The 25,554-nt window shown below is 34.6% G+C and overlaps 1 protein-coding gene across 6 annotated transcripts in view; it reads left to right on the top strand.

Moving 5' to 3' along the window:
• The window catches only part of LOC123546327 (uncharacterized), a 313,757-nt gene that overhangs the window by 229,405 nt on the left and 58,798 nt on the right, over positions 1–25,554 (top strand). For 5 of the 6 annotated variants that reach the window (XM_053551862.1, XM_053551858.1, XM_053551861.1 and 2 more), the window contains exons 89-102: positions 2,399–2,488; positions 3,693–3,776; positions 6,151–6,244; positions 10,960–11,108; positions 12,302–12,452; positions 13,342–13,469; positions 15,131–15,278; positions 16,298–16,473; positions 17,286–17,421; positions 19,110–19,285; positions 20,035–20,141; positions 20,592–20,659; positions 21,437–21,567; positions 22,547–22,637. In XM_053551862.1, the coding sequence (XP_053407837.1) occupies positions 2,399–2,488; positions 3,693–3,776; positions 6,151–6,244; positions 10,960–11,108; positions 12,302–12,452; positions 13,342–13,469; positions 15,131–15,278; positions 16,298–16,473; positions 17,286–17,421; positions 19,110–19,285; positions 20,035–20,141; positions 20,592–20,659; positions 21,437–21,567; positions 22,547–22,637 (1,729 nt within the window). The remainder of the gene's footprint in view (positions 1–2,398; positions 2,489–3,692; positions 3,777–6,150; positions 6,245–10,959; positions 11,109–12,301; positions 12,453–13,341; positions 13,470–15,130; positions 15,279–16,297; positions 16,474–17,285; positions 17,422–19,109; positions 19,286–20,034; positions 20,142–20,591; positions 20,660–21,436; positions 21,568–22,546; positions 22,638–25,554) is intronic. The other variant, XM_053551859.1, reaches the window with a different exon arrangement.

The raw sequence follows: 25,554 nt of genomic DNA, 5'->3' as shown, positions 1-25,554 counted from the left end.
AATATTCCATGAATGATTATGCTTCGAAAAGTGAAGTAAAAAAATTATTCATTCTTACACTATCTCTTTAGTTACTGATATTCGACTCAAAAGTGTTGTCCAACGTCACCATCCAAATCTGAGACATTAATAACTCAAGTGATAGCTCTAGTTTCCTAGGATATACCTTTGTCACTATCTAGTATTTGATTAGTCAAGCACACTGTCTACTTTGAGAGCTTTTGTCTTAAAAAGTTACAGCATTTCATTATTTCCATTGAATGCATATTGCAATGATGAAAGCTTCTGTGTTTCAGTCAGACTTTCTTTGAGATTCTTTGTTGGTAATTTCCAATGCTATTTTTGAGTCGGCTAAAGGCTGAAAGCCTTTTGACGAGTCCTTGCTATCCAACGATTCTCTAAATGGACCAAATAACACAGTGAAGGGATGTAGTTCCATTAGATTTCTCAAACTTCAAACAGTTCACTGCATGAATGAAGTTAAGTTGTGTCAATTCCCTTTGCTATGACCAATATACGATGTAATCTGTCATATTTATGACTTGTAATTGTGCAATTCTCGAATGTAACTCATTAAGCATAAATGTGCATTTTAAGAATTGCGCAGGCTTACAAAGCTTGGGTAACATCCAGCGAAAGGCAAAAAATAGTTCCAGCAGGGTTCCAGATAAGATGCGTATTAGCGTAAATTACGTATAGAAATAATGCAAATACGCATGTCTAATAATTTCTAAGCGTATAAAAACGTATATAAAATTACAGAAACGCACACAATGCTTTTTTAAAAACAAAATCTGAATCGTCTGGATGCGTTAGGTAACATAGCCGATCAGCCTTAATTCTCCCACATTGAACGTAAACACGCATCGTATGATTTCCATAAACTTTGCGTGGGTTGAATTTTGCAGTCAGTAAACGGATAAATTATCGGAAGAAGAAGCTCTTACTGGTTTGTTTAGTTACTACTGATATTAAAAATGATTTTAATTCTTATTTTTCGAGAAATAAACAAATCGGCGAAACATTAAATTGTATTTTCTTGTAGTTTTTGAAATCGAAAGTAGATGGTCTATGTTTGGCGAAACGAAACAACTTTTTTATGAAAAGATTTAAATAAGAGGTAATTTAACCGTAAACTTCAATGTCAGATACTGCCAATTGCTGCTAAATGTCTTCGTATCATCACAATTTGTAAAATATATTGTTCAAACTGGAGAAAAGTGTAATCGTATCCGGATATAATATTTTGGGTAAATATCGATCTGTGTTATGAAATTTTAACTAAAAAACTAAAAACAAACTGAAACTGGTAGACTATACTGTCAGTACATCAATCATTAGCCGACTCAGGCCATTCAGGCCTTTGATAATACCCTGTTTATGTGGGAAAGTAATGCATGATATGTGCCATTTTAGCTGACCTGAACAAAAGGTTCAGGAAAACCTATTACTGTAGGTGGAAACTCTGTCATTGTCTGTAGTTCACAATTTACATAAAATATCTTCTTCTCTGAAACTACAGGTCAGAATTAAACCAAACAAGGTCCGTATTATCCTGTCGAGGTCCTGTTCCTCAACTTTTTCAGATGATTCTGCTTTGCCCCTTTCATGGCACGCAGAACTAAAGCTAATAAAATCATTACCATAAATGTCTCAGTGAACCACTTGATGGATTATCACCAAACTTGGTCTGCAACTTCCTTGTATTTCCCCTGTCAAGTTATTCAAATGGATTGGCTTAGTCTCTCCTAGGTGCCTCAAGAGCTAAAAATAGAAATAATTAAACATTTTTCCAGTGAAGTACTTGATTGATCTTCACCAAACTTGGTGAATAGCATCATTGTAAGGTCTTCTTTAAAATTTGTTCAGGTGGTTACACTTGGCCAATATTAGGGAACACCAGAACTTAAACTAGAAATTCATTTGAATGATTTCTTCTCATGAACCACTTGATGGATTAGCACCAAACTTAATCTGTAGCATCCTTATAACATCCTTTTTCAAAATCTCAACTGAATGGATCTTCACCAAACTTGGTGTGTAGCATCATTGAAAAATCCTCGCTCTTGTTTGTTCAACTTGTTCTACATGGCCCATTTTGTTGGCTGCCAGAGGGAAAAGAATGAAAGCCTTATATAGGTCTTCTCAGTAGTTTCCTTGTAAGATGCTCCCTCAAATTTATTGTTTTTGCTTGACCCCTTCTGTGGGCTGCCAGGAATTAAAATAGGATTATGTTTAAGCAGCTAACTTTTTATGGACTGTTTGATGACTTAACATTTATGATGCAGTAGATTTTGACATATATTCCTGATGAAATGGTAAAGATCAGGTGGGTGACTCAGGGCCGTCATGGTTGTCTTGTTTTTTTTTACATTAAGGAGGAAATTGTTTCTTTCAGAAGAAGTAGATTGTGGCAGAGTATTGTGTGGCAGTCCTGATTGTTCTACCAGGGAAGGGCAACAGTGTTGTGACCTTTGTAAAAACCCAGGTAATAATTGTAATCAGAGGAGAAACACTGCATACTGTGAAAACATTTAATTTAGTAGGCATTTTACTCTATGATGATGGTTCAAAGTATAGGGTTGGCTAAACAGAGTATGGACTAATTTTGTGTGCATAAAATTTCATGGTCTTTTACCAAAAAAGAGAATTGGTTTGAGCATGTTTTGAAGAACCATCTAAGTTGGTGTCATTAGAACCACAATGGGTTTTTGAATGTGAACTTTGTTAGATAAAATTAGGAACAATTTTTTATGCAAACCTGAATGTTTGAACCAAAAGTTCCAGATGAGTTGTTAGTATACAGTAAGTGGATGGACAGGCTGTATCCTCCACAATTTTAATTAAACATCTCAGAAAGTGCTAGTAAGAATTTCACCAAAGTTGTTCTGTGGCATGGGCCATCAGACCCAAATATAAAAAAAAATGCTTAAAACAGCCTTTTCTCGTGAACCATTTGATTGTATAATCTTCAGTAGGCACATAGACAACAGTTGGATTTAAGACATGAGTTTTAGTTTGTTTGGGGTTTTCTGAGTTTTAGTTAGCTCATTAACGTAGTTTTTGTACATTTTTCACACCTGATGTCATGGCTATATGAACTAAAACGTGTGGCAGGCGTGTTAAAACGTAAAACATGCAATGAATAAAAATGACAACTCATTGTGTTAACCATTGAAACTAGCAACATTACCAGTAATATCTCCATGTAGAAATTCACTGTAAAAACAAAAACCATCAAACTTTTTCTAGAATATCATAATCAGCCTCTCTCAATTTCAACATAATAAAACATTTTAAGGACTGAAAAACATCTTCAAGAACTTACCCTCAAGAATATTTTATTGATTTTTAACGAACTTTTTCAGAGGGTATATTGGCACATATATATACGATTTTTTTCTCTAGAAAACAATTTCCGCTTTGGTTCAATAATCCCTTCATTTCTCATAAGGAAATTCTGTGTTTTAAAGGTTGGAAAAAAATCACAATTTGATGTTAGGGGTACCTAAGCTTAGTGGCTAATTTAGGTTTTTGTCTGAAATCATTTATCTTCCATCACTGTGGATATGACAGCGTACTAAATGAGTTTAATTCATTAAATGCGAATAGAAGCTATCCAGGGAGCTTTTCTACTTGATGGTTTTGTGTGATTTTAGAATTTTCAATTCAACCATATATTTCTTTTTCAGTCTGTGCTGCTGTTTCATGCTTAGAACCAGATTGTGATAATCCATTTACCCCAGAGGGTGAATGCTGTCCTCAGTGTCCAGAAGGTAATGGTCATTGTTGATTTACACTAGCCTGACATTGCCTGGCTTAACTTACACTTTTATTTTGCATATTCCACTGCATTCTTCACTTTGTTCAAGTTAAATTCATTGTTTACTATATTCCACCTGTTCCTTTTTAGGCCTTTCCTTCATTTCTAATTAATCCTTAGCCTGCTAATTTCTAAAATGGACTGGTCCATCTTTCAATTTGGGCAGTACCATTTATTATTCGAAGATGTGTTCACTGAAAATTTACTGACTGAATAGCGAACAGTGCAGACCATATGATCCGTGCAGGCTGATCTTGGTCTGCACTGTTCGCAAAGGCAAAATCACTTGCCGCCAGCACACAACTGCCCGAAATATTGCTGTTATTACAGGTACAAAATTGTAAGATATATAGTATTTCAAGAGATGATTATTCATGGGCCAAGTTACTTTTACAAGATATTTAGTATTTCAAGTGGTGATTATTCATGCTCCAAGTTATTTTTACAAGATATTTGGTATTTCAAGTGGTGATTATTCATGGTCCAAGTTATTTTTACAAGATATTTAGTATTTCAAGTGGTGATTTTTCAAGTGGTGATTATTGATGGTCCAAGTTACTTTTACAAGATATTTAGTATTTCAAGTGGTGATTATTGATGGTCCAAGTTATTTTTACAAGATATTTAGTTTTTCAAGTGGTGATTATTCATGCTCCAAGTTATTTTTACAAGATATTTAGTATTTCAAGTGGTGATTATTCATGGTCCAAGTTACTTTCACAAGATATTTAGTATTTCAAGTGGTGATTATTCATGGTCCAAGTTACTTTCACAAGATATTTAGTATTTCAAGTGGTGATTATTCATGGTCCAAGTTATTTTCACAAGATATTTGGTATTTCAAGTGGTGATTATTCATGCTTCAAGTTATTTTCACAAGATATTTAGTATTTCAAGTGGTGATTATTCATGGTCCAAGTTATTTTCACAAGATATTTAGTATTTCAAGTGGTGATTATTCATGGTCCAAGTTATTTTCACAAGATATTTAGTATTTCAAGTGGTGATTATTGATGGTCCAAGTTATTTTCACAAGATATTTAGTTTTTCAAGTGGTGATTATTGATGGTCCAAGTTATTTTTACAAGATATTTAGTTTTTCAAGTGGTGATTATTCATGGTCCAAGTTATTTTTACAAGATATTTAGTACTTCAAGTGGTGATTATTCATGGTCCAAGTTACTTTCACAAGATATTTAGTACTTCAAGTGGTGATTATTCATGGTCCAAGTTACTTTCACAAGATATTTAGTATTTCAAGTGGTGATTATTCATGGTCCAAGTTATTTTTACAAGATATTTAGTATTTCAAGTGGTGATTATTCATGGTCCAAGTTACTTTTACCAGATATTTAGTATTTCAAGTGGTGATTATTCATGGTCCAAGTTATTTTTACAAGATATTTAGTATTTCAAGTGGTGATTATTTATGGTCCAAGTTACTTTTACCAGATATTTTGTATTTCAAGTGGTGATTTTCAAGTGGTGATTATTCATGGTCCAAGTTATTTTTACAAGATATTTGGTATTTCAAGTGGTGATTATTGATGGTCCAAGTGACTTTTACAAGATATTTGGTTTTTCAAGTGGTGATTATTCATGGTTTAAGTTACTTTTACAAGATATTTAGTATTTCAAGTGGTGATTATTCATGGTCCAAGTTATTTTTACAAGATATTTAGTATTTCAAGTGGTGATTTTTCAAGTGGTGATTATTGATGGTCCAAGTTACTTTTACAAGATATTTAGTTTTTCAAGTGGTGATTATTCATGCTCCTAGTTACTTTTACAAGATATTTAGTATTTCAAGTGGTGATTATTCATGCTCCAAGTTATTTTTACAAGATATTTGGTATTTCAAGTGGTGATTATTCATGCTCCTAGTTACTTTTACAAGATATTTGGTATTTCAAGTGGTGATTATTCATGCTCCTAGTTACTTTTACAAGATATTTGGTATTTCAAGTGGTGATTATTCATGCTCCTAGTTACTTTTACAAGATATTTGGTATTTCAAGTGGTGATTATTCATGCTCCAAGTTACTTTTACCAGATATTTAGTATTTCAAGTGGTGATTTTTCAAGTGGTGATTATTGATGGTCCAAGTTACTTTTACAAGATATTTAGTATTTCAAGTGGTGATTATTCATGCTCCTAGTTATTTTTACAAGATATTTGGTATTACAAGTGGTGATTAGTCATAGTCCAAGTTATTTTTACAAGATATTTGGTATTTCAAGTGGTGATTATTCATGGTCCAAGTTATTTTTACAAGATATTTAGTATTTTAAGTGGTGATTATTCATGCTCCAAGTTATTTTTACAGAGCCTTCACCATGTACAGCTGAATATTTTGATATAGCCACACAGTACAATTGTAATCCATCTTGGGAGTACTACAAAGTGACAAGTAATTGCAAGTAAGTATATCAAATGTCCACAGTGGAATTTATGATATATATGACTGTTGTCCACTTTCTACCATTACTTCAAAGATAGAAAGTATCAGAAAAATATCTAGCTCAACATTTCAATCAATAAAATTATTGAAATAATTGAAAAAAATAAAGAAGACGTGGAAAAAACAACAAAACATTCATAACTTTTTATGCTTCTGGAAGTTGCTGATTTGTCCATCCATCCTGCAATTCTTGCCCAGAGTATTCCTCCGGAACAGTTTGATGAAATTGCCCAGTAGATAAATTCCACTTTAATTTGTTCTTATAATATGCAATAATCATATTTCGGGGAGCATCCATTAGTTTTACCTATATTTTCTTTTTGTAACAGGTTGGAACTTTATTTATAATACAGTTGAATCTCGTTACCTCGATATCGGTTAGCTCGATACTCCGGTTAGCATGATGTGTTTTAGTCGGTCCCGATTTTTACCTATATATTTCAATGTAATTATTTATCATTACCTCGATATGATTAGCTCGATATTTCGTTTAGCTCGAAGAGATTTTTCAGTCCCGTCAACTGACATGTACCGTTTTTACACCTAGTTTCGTCGATATCACAGCTTGTCAAAAAATATCCATGTTATTTGTAAGGTGTGAAAATCAACCTATTGTTGCCCGGCGATGTATTAATCATAATCAAATTAGTTTGTGTGTTTGTTATTTAATCATTAAATCCAATTCAAATGTCAGGAAGTTTGCATTTAATCCCCAATAATTAGTCTTATAAAACAGCGTGCAAGCTGGCAAGCTGTTTTCCAATATAACAATTAATTTGGATGAAATATTTTTCTGTCTGACGGAGTAAAAACCTGCCATTTAGGGTTGAGTAATAATATGCGTATTTAACTGGTAAATTTTCGTTATCGAAGCACAGTCAAAATGACTACTCATCTAGGAGCATTACCGCTACATTCAGACTTGTTTAAGGAAGGAATAAAAATGCGAATGTCTACACATATTTTTTGAAAAATTAAAAAGTTGTATGTATGTATGTACTATTTAAATAGGGTGTTTTATTTGTCAATAAAATTAAATTTTATATTATTTCTTTCCCCTTTCAAACCCTTTGAAAATGCATTGGATATTTTGACAATATAGACGTCCGACACAAGTACAAAGTAGTCCCAGATAGTCGATATTGTTACGTCGAACTTCGGATACATCGATGCAATTTTTACAGTCCCTTGAATATCGAGTAACGGTATTTGACTGTATTATGTTTTGTGAATGGTTACTAGTAATGATATTTGTACATAATGCAGGTTTATGTTTGTGACTGTATGTTCATGAAGTTACTTTGCACAAAATAATGTTGTGATACTTGTAAGGAAGGGCATCATGTTGTGATACTTGTAAGGAAGGGCATCATGTTTTGATTCTTGTAAGAAAAAGCATCATGTTGTGATTTTTGTAAGAAAGAGCATCATGTTCTGATACTTGTAAGGAAGGTCATCATGATGTGATACTTGTAAGGAAGGGCATCATGTTTTGATTCTTGTGAAGAAAAGCTATGTTGTGATTTTTGTAGTAAAGGGCTCGATTTTTACCTGATATATTTCAATGTAATTATTTATCATTACTCAGATATGATTAGACGAATTTCGTTTAGCTATGAAGAAGGATATTTGTCAGTCCGTCAAGGACAGGTACCGTTTTATCCATAGTTTCGTGAATCACGCTTGTCAAAAAAGCATCATGTTGTATTTTGTAAGGTGGAAAGCACTTTGTTGGGCATGTTATAAGTCATCATATTTGTTTGGGTTGTTTGTATATTTACTAAATCCATCTTTGAATGTAGGAAGATTTGCATATTGTAATCACCACATTAATTAGTCTATAAAACACAGCGTGCAAGCTGGAAAGCTGTTTTCCAATATAAGCAATTATATTGTGATGAAAAATTTTTGTGTCTGTAACGGAAGTCAAACTGCTGTTGAGGGTTGAGAAGCCGATAAAGAAGGTCTGTGTATATGTAATGGTAAATTTTCGTATACTGTAAGAAGCATCAGTACAAAATGACATTATCTTTAAGGAGGCATCATCGCTATGTCAGACTTGTTTAAGGAAGGCATAAAATATGGAATGTTAGAGCCATCATTTGTGATAACTTTAAGTGTAGGTATGTCTGTACTACTTTAAGGAAGGTTGTTATATTGTCAAGAAAATTTATATTTTAGAATTATGTTTTCCCTTTCAAACCACTTGATGGAAGGAATGCATTGGATATTATGACAATATAGACGTCCGATACTATGTACAGAAGTGCCCAGCTTGATACTCGTAAGGCCTACGTGATACTTGTAGGAAGCCATCGATGCAATATTGTGACCAGTCCCTTGTATATGTAAGGTAACGGTCATTTGCTGTGATATTTAGAAGGTTTGTGTGATGGTGTAAGGAATGATATTTGTACATATGCAGGCTTATGTTTGTGATACTGTAGTACATGAAGTTATACTTGTAGGCACAGAATCATGTGTGATACTTGTAAGGAAGGCATCATGTGTGATACTTGTAAGGAAGGCATCATGTTTGATTCTTGTAAGAAAAGCATCATGTTGTGATTTTGTAAGAAAGAGCATCATGTTCTGATACTTGTAAGGAAGGTCATCATGATGTGATACTTGTAAGGAAGGGCATCATGTTTTGATTCTTGTAAGAAAAGCATCTATTGTTGTGGAGTATATTTGTAAGAAAGGCATCATGTTCGATACTTGTAAGGAAGGTCATCATGATGTGAATCTTGTAAGGAAGGGCATCTTGTTGTGATACTTGTAAGGAAGGGCATCATGTTGTGATACTTGTAAGGAAGGGCATCATGTTTTGATACTTGTAAGAAAAAGCATCATGTTGTGATTTTTGTAAGGAAAGGCATCTTGTTGTGATACTTGTTAGGAAGGTCATCATGATGTGATGCTTGTAAGAAAGGCATCTTGTTGTGTAACTATGTAAGGAAGGGCATCATTGTTGTGATACTGTAAGGAAAGGGCATTCTGTTGTGATACTTGTAAGGAAGGCCATCTGTTTGATACTTGTAAGGAAGTCATCATGCTGTGATGACTTGTAAGAAAGGGCATCTTGCTGTGATACTTGTAAGAAGGCATCATGTGTGATCTTGTAAGAAAAGGGCATCTTTTTCTGTGATTGTTGATACTTGTAAGGAAGGTCATCATGCTGTGATGCTTGTAAGAAAAGGCATCTTGTTGGAATACTAGTAAGGAAGGGCATCTTGTTGTGATACTTGTAAGGAAGGGTATCTTATTGTGATACTTGTAAGGAAGGCCATCATGTTGTGATACTTGTAAGGAAGGGCATCATGCTGTGATACTTGTAAGGAAGGGCATCATGCTGTGATACTTGTAAGGAAGGGCATCATGTTATGATACTTGTAAGGAAGGCCATCATGTTGTGATACTTGTAAGGAAGGCCATCATGCTGTGATACTTGTAAGGAAGGCCATCATGCTGTGATACTTGTAAGGAAGGCCATCATGCTGTGATACTTGTAAGGAAGGCCATCATGCTGTGATACTTGTAAGGAAGACCATCATGTTGTGATACTTGTAAGGAAGGGCATCATGCTGTGATGCTTGTAAGAAAAGGCATCTTATTGTGATACTTGTAAGGAAGGTCATCATGCAGTGATGCTTGTAAGAGAAGGCATCTGTTGTGATACTTGTAAGGAAGGTCATCAATGCTGTAATGCTTGTAAGAAAAGGCATCTTGTTGTGATACTTGTAAGGAAGGACATCTTGTTCTGATACTTGTAAGGAAGGACATCATGTTGTGATACTTGTAAGAAAGGGCATCATGCTGTGATGCTTGTAAGAAAAGGCATCATGTTGTGATACTTGTAAGGAAGGGCATCTTGTTGTGATGCTTGTAAGAAAGGGCATCATGCTGTGATGCTTGTAAGAAAGGACATCATGCTGTGATGCTTGTAAGGAAGGGCATCATGTTGTGATACGTGTAAGAAAGGGCATTATGCTGTGATACTTGTAAGGAAGGACATCTTGTTCTGATACTTGTAAGGAAGGACATCATGTTGTGATACTTGTAAGAAAGGGCATCATGCTGTGATGCTTGTAAGAAAAGGCATCATGTTGTGATACTTGTAAGGAAGGGCATCTTGTTCTGATACTTGTAAGGAAGGACATCATGTTGTGATACTTGTAAGAAAGGGCATCATGCTGTGATGCTTGTAAGAAAAGGCATCATGTTGTGATACTTGTAAGGAAGGGCATCTTGTTGTGATACTTGTAAGGCAGGACATCATGTTGTGATACTTGTAAGGAAGGACATCATGTTGTGATACTTGTAAGAAAGGGCATCATGCTGTGATGCTTGTAAGAAAAGGCATCATGTTGTGATGCTTGTAAGAAAAGGCATCATGTTGTGATACTTGTAAGGAAGGACATCATGCTGTGATACTTGTAATGAAGGGCATCATGTTATGATATTTTAAGAAAAGGCATTATGTTGTGATATTAAAAAGAAAGGGCATTATGTGGTGATACTTGTAAGAAGGTGCATCAGGTCAAACTGTGACCATTTAATATGTCGATTTCCTGTTCAGTGTCCTTAGTTCAAAATTGTGGTACTTTGAATGAGTCTTTAAATGGGAATATATATATTTGTACATGTTAACAATAAATGTTTGCTTTGATTTAGTGACTATGTACAATTCCTGTCATGTGTATGGTACCAAGACCTAGCAAGAAATGGTAGACCTACATGCACATTGCAAGAAGTACATGATGCCATGAAGAATAAAACTATTTGGAATGCATACCCAGCGAGAATCTGTGATGAGGGTGAGGGTAAGTAAAATATCTAAGCTATTTTGTACTTTCATGCTTTTTTATGGTAGTGAATATACGTTAACTGCAATCTCTTTGGCATAGTTTTTATGTCTTTTTGTATCGGTGCTCATCACTGTGCTTTTTAAAACTCTTCTTATAGATGCAGAATTTTTCATGAGAGCAAACTGTTCCACTGGCTGGGACGAAGCTGGTGGTTCTTTTAGGTTGCCTGAGCCTGAGGTAATATCTGCTGGAGCATATTGGGTCTTCCTCAACCAGTTGAGTGTGAAAGTTGCCAACTGACTTAAAATATTTTGGTGACTTAACAAAATAACATGCAACTAGTATTATACTCAAAAAGTAATGCTGTTAATATAAATAATAAAATCAGTGTTGTGAAATTTAATGTCTTTTCCATATTATCTGTCTTGTTGACCAATATTCATTAATGTTTCATTCAACCTCTATTGGCAACACATATTCATTATTGTTACATGCTGACCTGTATTCATTATTGTTACATGCTGGTCTGTATTCATTATTGTTACATGCTGACCTGTATTCATTATTGATACATGCTGACCTGTATTCATTAATGTTACATGCTGACCTGTATTCATTATTGATACATGCTGACCTGTATTCATTAATGTTACATGCTGACCTGTATTCATTATTGTTACATGCTGACCTGTATTCATTATTGTTACATGCTGACCTGTATTCATTATTGACCTTTATTCATCAATGATTAGTGTCCACCAGAATTCATCAATATTTCAGGCCAACTAATATGTAATTCATCAGTGTATTGGTTTGAACATACTTACACATTGTTTGAAACCTGCCATACTGGAACAAAAACTAAGCAGAAATGAAGATCTTTGCTTTCTTTGAGTCTGAGACTTAATTTCTGACTTGTTCAGAATGTTGAAGAACGTGGTTCTGATTATTTACTTTGAAGGTCATATGATTGTTTAGTGTGAAGGTTATTGGATTGGCAGGCAATGTAGTTGTTGATTGGATATGTAGAAAAAAATATTGGTGTCAGTAATAATGGTGTTTGTATATGCCTTCTTGATGAAACAGCTTATGTGGCTGGTATGTTGGCTTTTACACCATTTTTCTGCAATATGTAACTTTATTCCTACTGATTCATTTTATTGACTTTGTTGTTTATTATTTGTTCTTGGTTATATTTTTATCAAAAGGACTGACATTGGAGTATGTGACATCTGTGTTTGCAACAACTAGAAAAGAGATCTGTCTGAACTGGTATATAAACAGACACTTGTTGGAGTATTACTGCCTGGGTGCGGAGGCTAACTATAAAGACGAGACAGACACAAAAGAAAGCTGCTTGTAAGTAAACTGAAATATACGTTACATGATTTATGTATGGTAGAAAAGAACTTATATGTGCTTAATATCTTCTTTCAAAGTGAGACACCCTGTATTCAGGCTTTTTAGATCACCTTAAATCATAGGTTCAGGTTGGACTGATAGTATTGGTGGACATACAGGCATTCAAGGTGCACAGTTTTCCTATTAACAGCATGCAGGTCCCAATTTTGGTCCAGTGTCTTAACGAAACTTACTAGAGGGGGACGGGGAACCAATCACCTTAAAGATTTTCTGGAGTAAATTATACTTGAGTGGGTTTGCATAATTGAAGTGTTAATGACCTTCACATTTTCACAAAAAGCATAACAATTTGGGACCATTAGTGCCCTTTTGCTTATCAGTTTGATTTGGTGATAAAGCACCATTTGTTTTCATATGTTTTAGATTAGATGTTAAAAATGTCAATACATATTTGAAAGGGGATAGGTCTATTTATTGGTATGAAATGTTGCTAAGAACAAAAATTACATTTTCTAGATGGTTTAATGACAGTTCAGCTTTAGGGGTCCTCCATGACCGAGTGATTAAGGTCATTGACTTCAAATCACTTTCCTCACTGAGGTAGGTTCAAGTCTCACTTGGGTTGTTGAATCCTTCATGTGAGGAAGCCATCCAACTGGCGTACTGAAGGTCATTGGTTCTACCCACGTGCTAGCCCATGATGAAATAATGCACAGAGGGGAACCTCGGGTTTTCCTCCATCATCAAATCTGGAAAGATACCATATGACCGGAATTGTGTTGATCTGACTTTTAACCTAACAAACAAAACAAACATTACAGATTTAGTTGAAAATTGATCGATCATTCTTTTGAAAACTGCTTATAATTGTTATGTAATTGAACAGATCAGAGTTCAGAATGCGTCGTTGTGTCAACAGTATTACATCAGAAGTAGGGTGCTATATAAACTCTACCAGCTATGTCTTCAATGATGAACGCCTGAGAAGAGACCTACTGAAGAATGAGACTTGTGGTAACTTTTTATTTTCTTCTTTGTATGGTTATAAAAAGAGTTTTATCATATCTCAACACTTTCAGTCAATGACTAAGAATTTGAATATCAGTAAACGAGCAGTCCAATTCCCACTGGGAATACGCTTAAAATGGGTTGCGCGACTTCCAGTGCTGGTGTTGCGCATCAATATATACAAAATCGAGGTAGGTGGGTGTTTGTTTTGGTAAATAATGACACATTTACGAGTGTTTTCCAAAAAAAGCAAAATGCTATTTGACCCAAATATGAATAAAGATCATATGTTTGAAATACCAAATTATTAATTTAAGAATCAGCCCTGATATCAGGAAAACTCTGCTGGCTCGATCTATCAAAAAAGTATGGAATCATGAAAAATGCAGATTGTCTAACTCTTGTGACTTCTTTCTGAAAACGTGCTCCTTCTAATGATCAAACATGTGTAAAACAGTCATGAATATTACATACACTTGAATGAAATGTTGCTTTTGGAGGAAAGATTGCAAATCCCATCCACGATGATTTTTTGTCAATTATGTCCCCTTAAGCAGGATTTTAAGCAAATGATTTTGATATCCATTACTTCATAACAGTTGAGTTATCATAAAAAGCATCAGATGTCCCCAGATTAGGCATATGAGGTCAGAAACTGCCATTTTTGTTGATTTCATACTTTTTTCACACTTTATGTACAAGAGTTTTTGTGATAATGGAGCCGAGTCATAAATTACAAACCAGATATTTTACATATATGATGTATCATCATATTTGTGTGGAATAGCATTTTCCTTTGTTTGAGAAAAAATATTCTTGTCTTATACTAAGCAAAATCATAACTTCACATACCTCAATTTCGTTTTTTTTTACGCGCAACACCAGCACCGGACGTCGCGCAACCCATTTTAAGCATATTCCCAGCAGGAATTGGATTGCTTGTTTACCACCCGTGAATATGAAATAATCTGAAGAAAAATATTATCGTATTTTTTTTTGGTTGTGTAAGTTGAAGCTGTAAATTAAATTATGCTATTTTATAGGTCAGAGCAGTGCTTTTTAGCTCACCTGAACCAAAAGTGAGCTGCTGTGTTGTATAGGTTGATGATCCATTATGTTATTCACAGTTCTACAGATCAGAAATATATTGCCAAATTTTAATGAAACTTGGCCATAATGTTTGCCTCCGTGAAATCTAGAATTAGTTTAATACGGTGTCATCCTGGGTCAAAATCTAGGTCAAATAGACAAATATTCTGCAGAAAATGTGACTCATAAAGAATTAATAATGTTTTCCTATGATTTGACTATGGTTAAATTGAAGCTTCTTCACAAACAGAAATAAGAGCGGACACAGTGGTCCAGTGGTAACACAGTCTTGACTACGACACCAGGGGATGTGAGTTTGAGCCCCCGCTCCTCCAACTGAAAATTAGTAGAATTGGGTAAGAGTCCAATGTATGTGTCGTTTTCACCTGGCATACTGAAGAAGCAGGCAAGATCCTGGAATTGGAGCACTATCTTTCTAGTACTAGTACTCACAGTCTTTTGGAGGAGTCATCCATATTGGTTACCTGTGTTGACTATAAATAAACATACATACAAATAAACAAGCCAAAATAAGTTAGTTCAGCACAATGTATCATATGAATATATTTTATTTATAGACACAGATTATCCATGTGAGAGATATACAATGCTTGATGTAGGAAAAAAACTAACTGATAGATGTCTCGGCAGTGCTGTTAACCTTTTATACATGAAAAGTGCAGATTCGCTAATGGGATACAACCATACAGTACCATTTAGATGTGTGTAAGTAAACTATATATTTAGATTTTTGATAAACAATAGATAAATACATTGATCAAATATCCTCACTTGAAGATCATGTAAGTACCTTACCCATTCAGATGTTTAAGAACTTTAATTTAAGAATAGTTTTTTAACAAAAATGGAAAAAGCTATATTTTGAATGTAAAAACTACAATCTAAAAAGCTTTTTATACCCTGATAAGCTTCTTTTAGGGGGTCAACAGAGGGAGTTGAACATTTGATAGTTTGGTAAGAGTTAATGCAGGTTAACAGCAGTGTTTTCAGTAATGGCGGTCAGGCAGTCAGTCAGCAAAAAGCCTGCCTACTTAGCTCAGTAGGGAGAGTGCAGATGATGGATTTGGGGGTCATGGGTTTGATCTTTGTTCTCCATACAATTTGATAAAAGACATTGTGTCTGAAATCATTCGTTCTCCACCTCTGACTCGTGTGTGGAAGTTGGTGGTTATTCGCAGAGAACAGGTTTGTACTGGTAGAGATCCAGAAAAACTGGATAGGTAAACTGTCAGATGTAACATAACTGAAATACTGTTAAAAACAGCATTTAAAACCCAAAACAAAGAAACAGTCAATTAGAACTAGATTCTATACTTCCCAGGGTCAATATTTATCAATATTTTCAGCCTTAGACTAGTGACTCTTCCATGCTAGAATATTTTTTTGCCCTCTTTTTGTAGATCTGGTATGAATTTTGATGACATCTGGCATGAGTATGCCATACTCTGAAACAAACAAAAAAGCTTGTCTGAAGTTTCAGTAATATAGATTTATTACAAAGGAAGTTAAAGGAATTTGAATTCTAACAAACTTAATGTAGGAGTCCAAATTTCAGACTTAAAATGTTGATGAATACAGGCCCACTTTGTTGTCTATAAATAACTGACAACTTCCCAAGTTTAAACATGAATCAAGGTTGCAAGACAAAATATTTCTGATATATAATCCTCTGTTAATTTTATTTAAAAAGAAACCCTTGATTTTTTCTTTATATTTTTTAACAGCACTTACAAGTATACCGCGCAGTGTGTGTACAGAGAATTTTCCTCGGAACCAGAATTCACTTGTGATCCAGAAGAACTTCATCCATCTCTTCTTTACCTAATACACATGAAAGCCACATCCAACGAGGAGATGGAGCCTCTGTATGAAGTGCAGGAAATTTTCTCAGATTGTAGAGGTAATGTCTGAAAAACAATATACTTCGTTCAATCCAGAAAAAAATGTGATTCATAATACATAACATGTTTTAGCTGGAATCAGACAAATAGTTTGTAACCCCAGTGATGTAACACAAATGCTGTTTATTACTTGTATCACTGGTTTTATCCAGGCCATTGTGGAAAGCAAGTAACTCTAAACTTTTTTAATGTTTTTAGCTCATTAGAGCATGAAATTCTCATGTTGAGCTATTTTGATCATGATGTGTCTGTCAAGGTGCATGAGTCTGTCCTGTCCATTCGTCCCTCTATCTTTAACAGTTTCTTTAAATGACATCTCCTACAAAAGCACTGAATGGATTTTAATGAAATTTGGCCTGTATGTTCCTTGGGTGGTCTTCTACCAAAGTTGTTTAAACGGATCTGCTTGCTTGCACATAGATGCTGGAAGAGCTAAAAATAAGAAAATCTTCAAACGACATCCTCTCCTGAGCTGCTGGTCCAATTTTGAAATAATTTCACACAACTTGGTGTGTGATATCAGGTTTTGACTGTCTATTGTATTTGTTAAATTATTGCCGTTGGTTCAAATGACTATGCCATGTGGTAAGTATATTTAGGTAATAAAAAGAAATTTTGAATATTATCTTTCTGAAGCCATATGATAGGTAGAGCCTTGATATTTATATAAACCTAACATTGTACATGTACCATTACGATATAACGCACATGAAGCCTTTTACACATGTGAGCGTTTTAGGATCAATGTCCCTCTTGTTTGCCTTATTTATGTAAGAAAATTTTGCTGAAGAGGTTACAAAAATAATTTCAGATAAATTATCAACTAACAGTCTAGCTGATTGTCCAGCTGAAGAAGAGCTGGTTACTATGGTAACAGCTGCTTGTGGAATACATGTCATTAAAGCTATGCAGGAGGAAGAATACGGATCAACCGAGTATGGATGCAGGTAAATAATTAATTATGTTGCTGTTAAAACAGAAAGTTGTCAATCTTCATATACTCCTACAGCAGTTTACAGATAGTCTCAAGAGATCTTGGTCGTGGCACCGAAAATATTTGCATATATATATTATATAGGCTGGGTGAAATGGATCTTTGGCAGCCTGAGAACAGAGTAATAACACCCGATAGCCCAGAGTTTTATCATTTTTCCAAGGTTGACAGTATCCCATATCACCCAAGCAAGCCTGTTGTTTGCTTTATTATACAAAAAAAAAACAACACTTCTCGAAATATTTACCAGACTCGAAACATATCAAAGAAACTTTTTTTGGTAACGCTTATGCACTTACTGAATGAAATAGCAAATAGATAACTATTGTTTTGAAGTATTGTTGAAATCACCTAGAGATTTATGTAAGAAGTGGTGTTTAGGATTTAAGTAAGAAAAGAACCCCCATTCTCATTATCTCAGAATTTTTATTTCATTATTTCAAAGTGGATCTCATTATCTCGGAGTGAATGACATTATTTCAGTTTTCTTTCAAAGTTCATCCCATTATTTCAGAGTGAAACCCATTATTGCAGTGTTTCTTAAAAGTGAATCTATTATTATAGTCTCTCCAAATTCGAACTAGCGATCGGGAGGCATTTGAGTTATCCTTGTAGAATGGCCCTTTTATAATCTTGTCCACACTCTAAGTCGAACATTTCTCATCCGATCTTCACCAAACTTGAAAAAATGTGTTTGACCATAGGTCCTCTGCCAAGTTCGATAACTAGCCAAATCAGCCAGGCACTTGGATTATGGCTCTTGAATTACCGAAAATGGCCTTTATTTAAGTTTTTTAATCTTGTACCGCACTTAGATCAAACAATTTCTCACCGATTCATCAACAAACACATTGATAAAAAATGTGTTTAGACCATAAGTCTCAGCCAAGTTTGATAACTAGCCAAATCGGCCATGGCACTTCGGAATTATGGCCCTTGAATTACCAAAAATTGGCCTTTTTACTCTTGTCTGCGCTCTAAGTCAAACATTTCTCATCCGATCATCACCAAACTTGAATAAAATGTGTTTGACCATAAGTCCTTGGCCAAGTTCGATAAGCAGCCAAATCGGCCCAGGCACTTCGGAATTATGGCCCTTGAATTACCGAAAATAGGCCTTTTTACTCTTGTCCGCGCTCTAAGTCGAACATTTCTCATCCGATCTTCACCAAACTTTAACAAAATGCTTTTGACCATAAGTCCTCGGCCAAATTTGATAACTAGCCAAATCGGCCCAGGCACTTCAAAATTATGGCCCTAGAATTATCCAAAATCAGCCTTTTTACTCTTCAAAGGTATATTTGTAGTGAGTAAACAGTATATAAAGACTGACTTACTATTTAGATGATTAGGCAGTTGTGGGAGACAAGCGCTTTTCTCAAAAGCAGCTCTAGTTTTGGAGTTGATTTCATTATTCCAATGTGAATACCATAATTTCAAAATCAGTTTCATTATATCAAAATTAATCTCATTATTTTAAAGTAAATCCCATTATATTAGAGTTGATCTCATAATTTTAGAGTGAATACCATTATTTCAATGTGAATCCTGTCATTTCAGAGGGAATCTTGTTGTATCAGAATTAATCTCATCATTTAAAAGTTAATCCCATTGTTTCAAAAATTAATCTCTTTATTTCAGAGCTCTGCAAGGATGCTTTACAGGAATGACAGAATGGTACAGAGAAAGAAGAATGTGTGTCAGTGAGAGCAATGATATTAAAACAAGACTTGAAAACATGCAGAATAATAAGGACTATGCAGAGTATTTCCAGAATGCAACTGGATTCAACTGGTTTGACTGCCCATTTGAGAAATGTGTGTACTATGAAACCTTTTTTCCTAATTTTCTCAGAAAAGTCAGATTTCATTTATTTGCAAAGTTTTTAATTGGCAACATTGTGAAAAGTGAAACCAGAAATGTAGTTTAAGCTGATAAAAGTTGTGTATTTTTTTGTGAAAGCTTTGACTGTGTGTATGAAACTTGCCAAAATTAGCAAATAGACTCTAGTTTGAACTTGTGTGTATGAAACTTGCTAGTATCAGTGAAAATATTCTTCTTGCAAATAATGTGTTTTACAGTATATTTGAATATTTGAACAGTATCAATGTATCTCTCAAAGACACTGATTGAAAAGATGCCAGAAATGCTAGTAACAATATCATCTCTGATGTCTTTAGCGTCAGTCTTATTTCGCTGAATTTTGTACCATTTAGTAGCATTTTCTGCGTGCAAAGTGACAATTATTTTGTATTTTTCATTAACATGACATTCAGAGCACAGGAAAGGAAAAATGGCGAGAGCATTCGGAACTGGGTATTGCATGAAAAGTGACGTCAGGGGCCATGTTTCTGACACAACAGCAAAAAACTTGAACAATATGGTGGCAAAATAAAATCGAAACTCAATCGCATATATCCTGAATTTTGTACAGTATAAATTTCAGGACGAAATTCGGCAAAAAAAATTGGGGCGCATTTCACCTTAAGTCGAAGTTTTGTTATCTCAAAGTAAAATTCTTGATCCCTAAGAATTCTAGATACCATGTATTTCATTTTTATTACAGCAACACACAGAGTGATACTGGGGTTCCCAGATGATGTGTACAGTCAAGAATATGCTGACATCAATAGCCCTGCTGCCCAGAATTATATTGCCTTTATTACCCAACTGGTAAATTATTATTTCTGCTGAAAATCAGTTTCATTAGAAGTACAATGTTTTTGTTGTTTAACTATTATAAATGTTTGGAGGTAATATTGTTATATAACTCACTTACTCACTGTTTTATAAATAAACATTTGAAGATGAGCATCACAGTCCGTATGTTTGGAGGTAATATTGTAATATAACTTGTCCACTGTTTTATAAATAAACATCATAAGATAAGCAGCAGGCTTATGGAAGGTTGGTGGTATACCCTTGTGTCATCCCGCGCCTGATGTTATACCTGGAATGACACCTCCGATCTTTCTCCACCATCAAAAGCTTGAAAATTTCCATAGCACCTAATTTTATTGGCGTGACACTAAACCCATACAAATAATATAATAAGCAAGAAAATTTGAATGTTAAAGGTATCAAATTTATATGTGAGATAAAAAAAAATTCATACTTCTTTAGCTCAATCAGTTGTTTGAAGGACGGTCGTTTAGAGTTACAAGATTGTATACATCTGCTAGAACAAAGAGGTCAGTATTTTTATTGTCAAAATCCACTTAATTATATCTATATTTAATTTGAATAATGCCAAATCATTTTATTTCATAGAAATGGGATTTTGTTATTTTGACTGAAACAACTATTTTAAGGGGATATGAATTCATGGAGATTAACTTTTGAATATATTATGTACAGTCAAAGTTTGTTTGCTCGAACTCAGATAAATTTTGCACACCCTTTGCTCTAACTCGTCAGGTTCCGGCAAAATATCTATATGTATATTTTTTATGGCTCAAACTACCAATAACTGGAACAAATTTTGCTTATCGTTTCGAGTTCAAGCAACAAAGTTGGACTGTGTAGGAATTTTACTTGTTCGTTGGGATTTGATTTTGTGGATAGACTCGGCCACAAAAGTTCCACAAAAATAATCCTTCACACATGTCTTCACAATATTTTACCACTAACTGATCTTAAAATGGATCAGATATGGAACAGAAAAAGTGTGACCTGTTTTCCAATGCCTTATGGGAGATGTTCTAAGTACATAGTTATAGACTTGTTAATATGTCCCTTGTACAGTATTGAAATTGATATAAAGCAGTACCTATGACACAGTAAGATTTTTCTCCTTGATATAAGCACGCTTTTTTCAATTGATATAATCTGTCCTAAAGTTTTGCTTTCTTTTGATTAACTTGTCTTTAGTAGTGTTCGCAGGTAGGACTTAAAACAAGTGTGCAAATTTTGTAAGTAGTTGTTATTACCTTGAAGAGAGATGATCAATATCTTTGCTTATATTTTAGACAAACTGATGGTAGTGGTGTGAAAGTGGAGGTAGAAGTTGATGGATCTGGCATTACTCTAGCTAGTCTAAGAGAAAGAGCAGCAGATCTGGAAATAGCCGTTCGTGTTGAATCAGTCATACCAGTTAATTGTAAGTTTAAGTATTTCTTGCATAAAATTTACAAATTATTTTGCAGTCTTACTTGTCTTAGACAGAGCTTTAACTGACAACTCTTGCAAGGATAAATATATTTAAACGTAAAATAACTGGAACATTTTTTTTTCTTTTGTGTGATAAAACTCCTTTATTGTATTTATGTGTGGTGACACCACATTTATGTTGACTGACATTATTGCCTTTGTTAGAAATCTGTGTGCTTGTTATGTCTCCCACCAAACAGTGGTGTGGGAGACATATTGATTTAGTCCTGTCTGTGTGTCTGTCACAAATCTTGTCCGCACTCTAAGTCGAACATTTCTCATCTGATCTTCACCAAACTTGAACAAAATGTGTTTGCCAATAAGTCCTCGGCCAAGTTTGATAACTAGCCAAATTGGCCCAGGCACTTAGGAATTATGGCTCTTGAAACTTGTTTTTGATAATCAAAGCACTGAAAGTCTGACAAGGCAGTTGAGGTCTTGGTGCATGGTTGACTCATATACTACTATTCAGATGATTAGGCAGTTGTGGGAGACATGCGCTTTTCTCAAAAGCAGCTTTAGTTAGAAAAATTTTGACATTACTCTAAAACATTTTTGAGTATTAGAAGGAATAGGTATTATCACGTTTGTCATGTGGACGTGAAATTAAGCTGTGACCTATTTTTGGTAACAGTTTGACATTGACATTGTTTTAAGTGTAGAAGACATTGGTCAAATGGACTTTGTCTGTGGTAGGTTAAGAAAGAAGAAATTTTGATATGTCAGCAGATAAAGCTAGCATGTGATAAAGGAAAAGAAACTTACTTTTGACCCTTTCCATATTGAATATATTTAACTTTCAAAATAGAAAATGATAAAATGCTTGACAAGGGCCTCACATTTTATTATTTCATTCAACTTGTTTAACCCTTCTCATGCTGTTACGAGATTCTCTTGTGTTTCTATGGAGTTGAGTTTTACTCTTTCAGTACCATGTAAAAATGGTCCTTCAAATGTTAGCTGCTTTGCTGCACCTTGTGATGTCAATAGATGTCCAAATTATCCTGATGCAACTTGCATGTACGTATATAAAAATTAAACTAGCTTATTATTGAATAATTTTTGTTTCAAATTTGGTAAAATTAAAGGAAGAAACATAAGCAGGTAGAAGAGGTGTTATTTCATTAACCTAGTGACTACTGTAAAGCTTTTAATCTTGGTAATGGGTAGAACAGTTAAGTGGAAATAAGTCGTCCATTAAGACTGAAGATTATCCAGATTTGTCATGTTTATTTTAGTGCAAAGAACATGTTCTTGTACCATTCATCATTTCTGATTCATGTTTGAAAGTCCTTGCTTGTTTGTGGAAAACAAGTGTTCAGAAATTGTTGCTTGACCTAAATAGTGTTCAGATGATGGGATTCACCCAGTTTGAATCCAACCAACATTTATATATGATGTAATTGAGATATTCTGGATCTCTTATCATGGGTTTAAGATTTTCACAAGCAACATAAATTAATTTAAACCAGCATTTAGTATGTTTGATTTATAGTTACACTTTATATGAAAATAGATGACTAAAAAATTGGAAGATATTACTTTTCAGTTAACACTTCCGTTTTAATGCAGCAATATTGTGAGGAGGGGCAAGGGTACATTTTTTTGTGATTATAGTTTAAAATAAGTTTAAGGGCTTAGATTGCATTATCTCTGTTCACTGTAGGGTTGGGACCTTGCTTGAGTTGCAGAATTCTTCCATATAAGGAAGTCATCCAGCTAGTTTTCAGAAGGTTGGTGGTTCTATCCAGGTACCCACTGGTGCTTTAAAAAGGGCTCTAAGGAAAACTCTTATACCTGGATAGGACTCAGGAAGCACCTGGAGTCTTCCTGCACATCTAGAAGCTGGAAAGACATATTACCTATACATATATTAGTTTGGAATTAAACCCCCCACCCTAAAAAATAGGATAATGTTTTTCCTCTTAAGGGGTGATAATTTAGCAGTACAAACAGTTCTACCAGAACATAAAACTGGGTCTTGCATATTTTTCGAACTGTTTCATTTTATTATTGTAAATGAAATTCATGCTGAAGTAGATGTGTATTCAGCAATCTTGACTGTTCTATCAATACAGACACCTCCTAGTTTTTCAGTTCTCTGCTTTTTAGCTCACCTGTCACAAAGTGACAAGGTGAGCTTTTGTGATCGCGCGGTGTCCGTCGTCCGTCCGTGCGTCCGTCCGTCCGTAAACTTTTGCTTGTGACCACTCTAGAGGTCACATTTTTCATAGGATCTTTATGAACATTGGTCAAAATGTTCATCTTGATGATATCTAGGTCAAGTTCGAAACTGGGTCACATGCCATCAAAAACTAGGTCAGTAGGTCTAAAAATAGAAAAACCTTGTGACCTCTCTAGAGGCCATATATTTCACAAGATCTTTATGAAAGTTGGTCAAAATGTTCATCTTGATGATATCTAGGTCAAGTTCGAAACTGGGTCACATGCCATCAAAAACTAGGTCAGTAGGTCTAAAAATAGAAAAACCTTGTGACCTCTCTAGGGGCCATATATTTCATAAGATCTTCATGAAAGTTGGTCAGAATGTTCACCTTGATGATATCTAGGTCAAGTTTGAAAGTGGGTCACGTGCCTTCAAAAACAAGGTCAGTAGGTCAAATAATAGAAAAACCTTGTGACCTCTCTAGAGGCCATATTTTTCATGGGATCTGTATGAAAATTGGTCTGAATGTTCATCTTGATGATATCTAGATCAGGTTCGAAACAGGGTCATGTGCGGTCAAAAACTAGGTCAGTAGGTCTAAAAATAGAAAAACATTGTGACCTCTCTAGAGGCCATACTTGTGAATGGATCTCCATAAAAATTGGTCAGAATGTTCACCTTGATGATATCTAGGTCAAGTTCGAAACTGGGTCACATGCCTTAAAAAACTAGGTCAGTAGGTCAAATAATAAAAAAACCTTGTGACCTCTCTTGAGGCCATAGTTTTCATGGGATCTGTATGAAAGTTGGTCTGAATGTTCGTCTTGATGTTATCTAGGTCAAGTTCGAAACTGGGTCACGTGCCATCAAAAACTAGGTCAGTAGGTCTAAAAATAGAAAAACCTTGTGACCTCTCTAGAGGCCATATATTTCACAAGATCTTCATGAAAATTGGTCAGAATGTTCACCTTAATGATATCTAGGTCAAGTTTGAAACTGGGTCACGTGCCATCAAAAACTATGTCAGTAGGTCTAAAAATAGAAAAACCTTGTGACCTCTCTAGAGGCCATATATTTCATAAGATCTTCATGAAAATTGGTCAGAATGTTCACCTTGATGATATCTAGGTCAGGTTCGAAAGTTGGTCACGTGCCTTCAAAAACTAGGTCAGTAGGTCAAATAATAGAAAAACCTTGTGACCTCTCTAGAGGCCATATTTTTCATGAAATCTGTATGAAAGTTGGTCTGAATGTTTATCTTGATGATATCTAGGTCAAGTTCAAAACTGGGTCAACTGCGATCAAAAACTAGGTCAGTAGGTCTAAAATTATTAAAATCTTTTGACCTCTCTAGAAGCCATATTTTTCAATGGATCTTCATGAAAATTGATCTAAATGTTCACCTTGATGATATCTAGGTCAGTTTCGAAACTGGGTCACGTGCGATCAAAAATTAGGCCAGTAGATATAAAAATAGAAAAACCTTGTGACCTCTTTAGAGGCCATATTTTACATGAGATCTTCATGAAAATTAGTGAGAATGTTCACCTTGATGATATCTAGGTAAAGTTCAAAACAGGGTGACGTACCTTCGAAAACTAGGTCAATAGGTCAAATAATAGAAAAACCTTGTGACCTCTCTAGAGACCATATTTTTCAATGGATTTTCATGAAAATTGGTCAGAATTTTTATCTTGATAATATCTAGGTCAGGTTCAAAACTGGGTCACATGAGCTCAAAAACTAGGTCACTATGTCAAATAATAGAAA

This window comes from Mercenaria mercenaria, chromosome 9 (assembly GCF_021730395.1).
Source record: "Mercenaria mercenaria strain notata chromosome 9, MADL_Memer_1, whole genome shotgun sequence".
In the NCBI taxonomy this organism is placed as follows: domain Eukaryota; kingdom Metazoa; phylum Mollusca; class Bivalvia; order Venerida; family Veneridae; genus Mercenaria; species Mercenaria mercenaria.
This window is presented reverse-complemented; position numbering and strand designations above follow the sequence as displayed.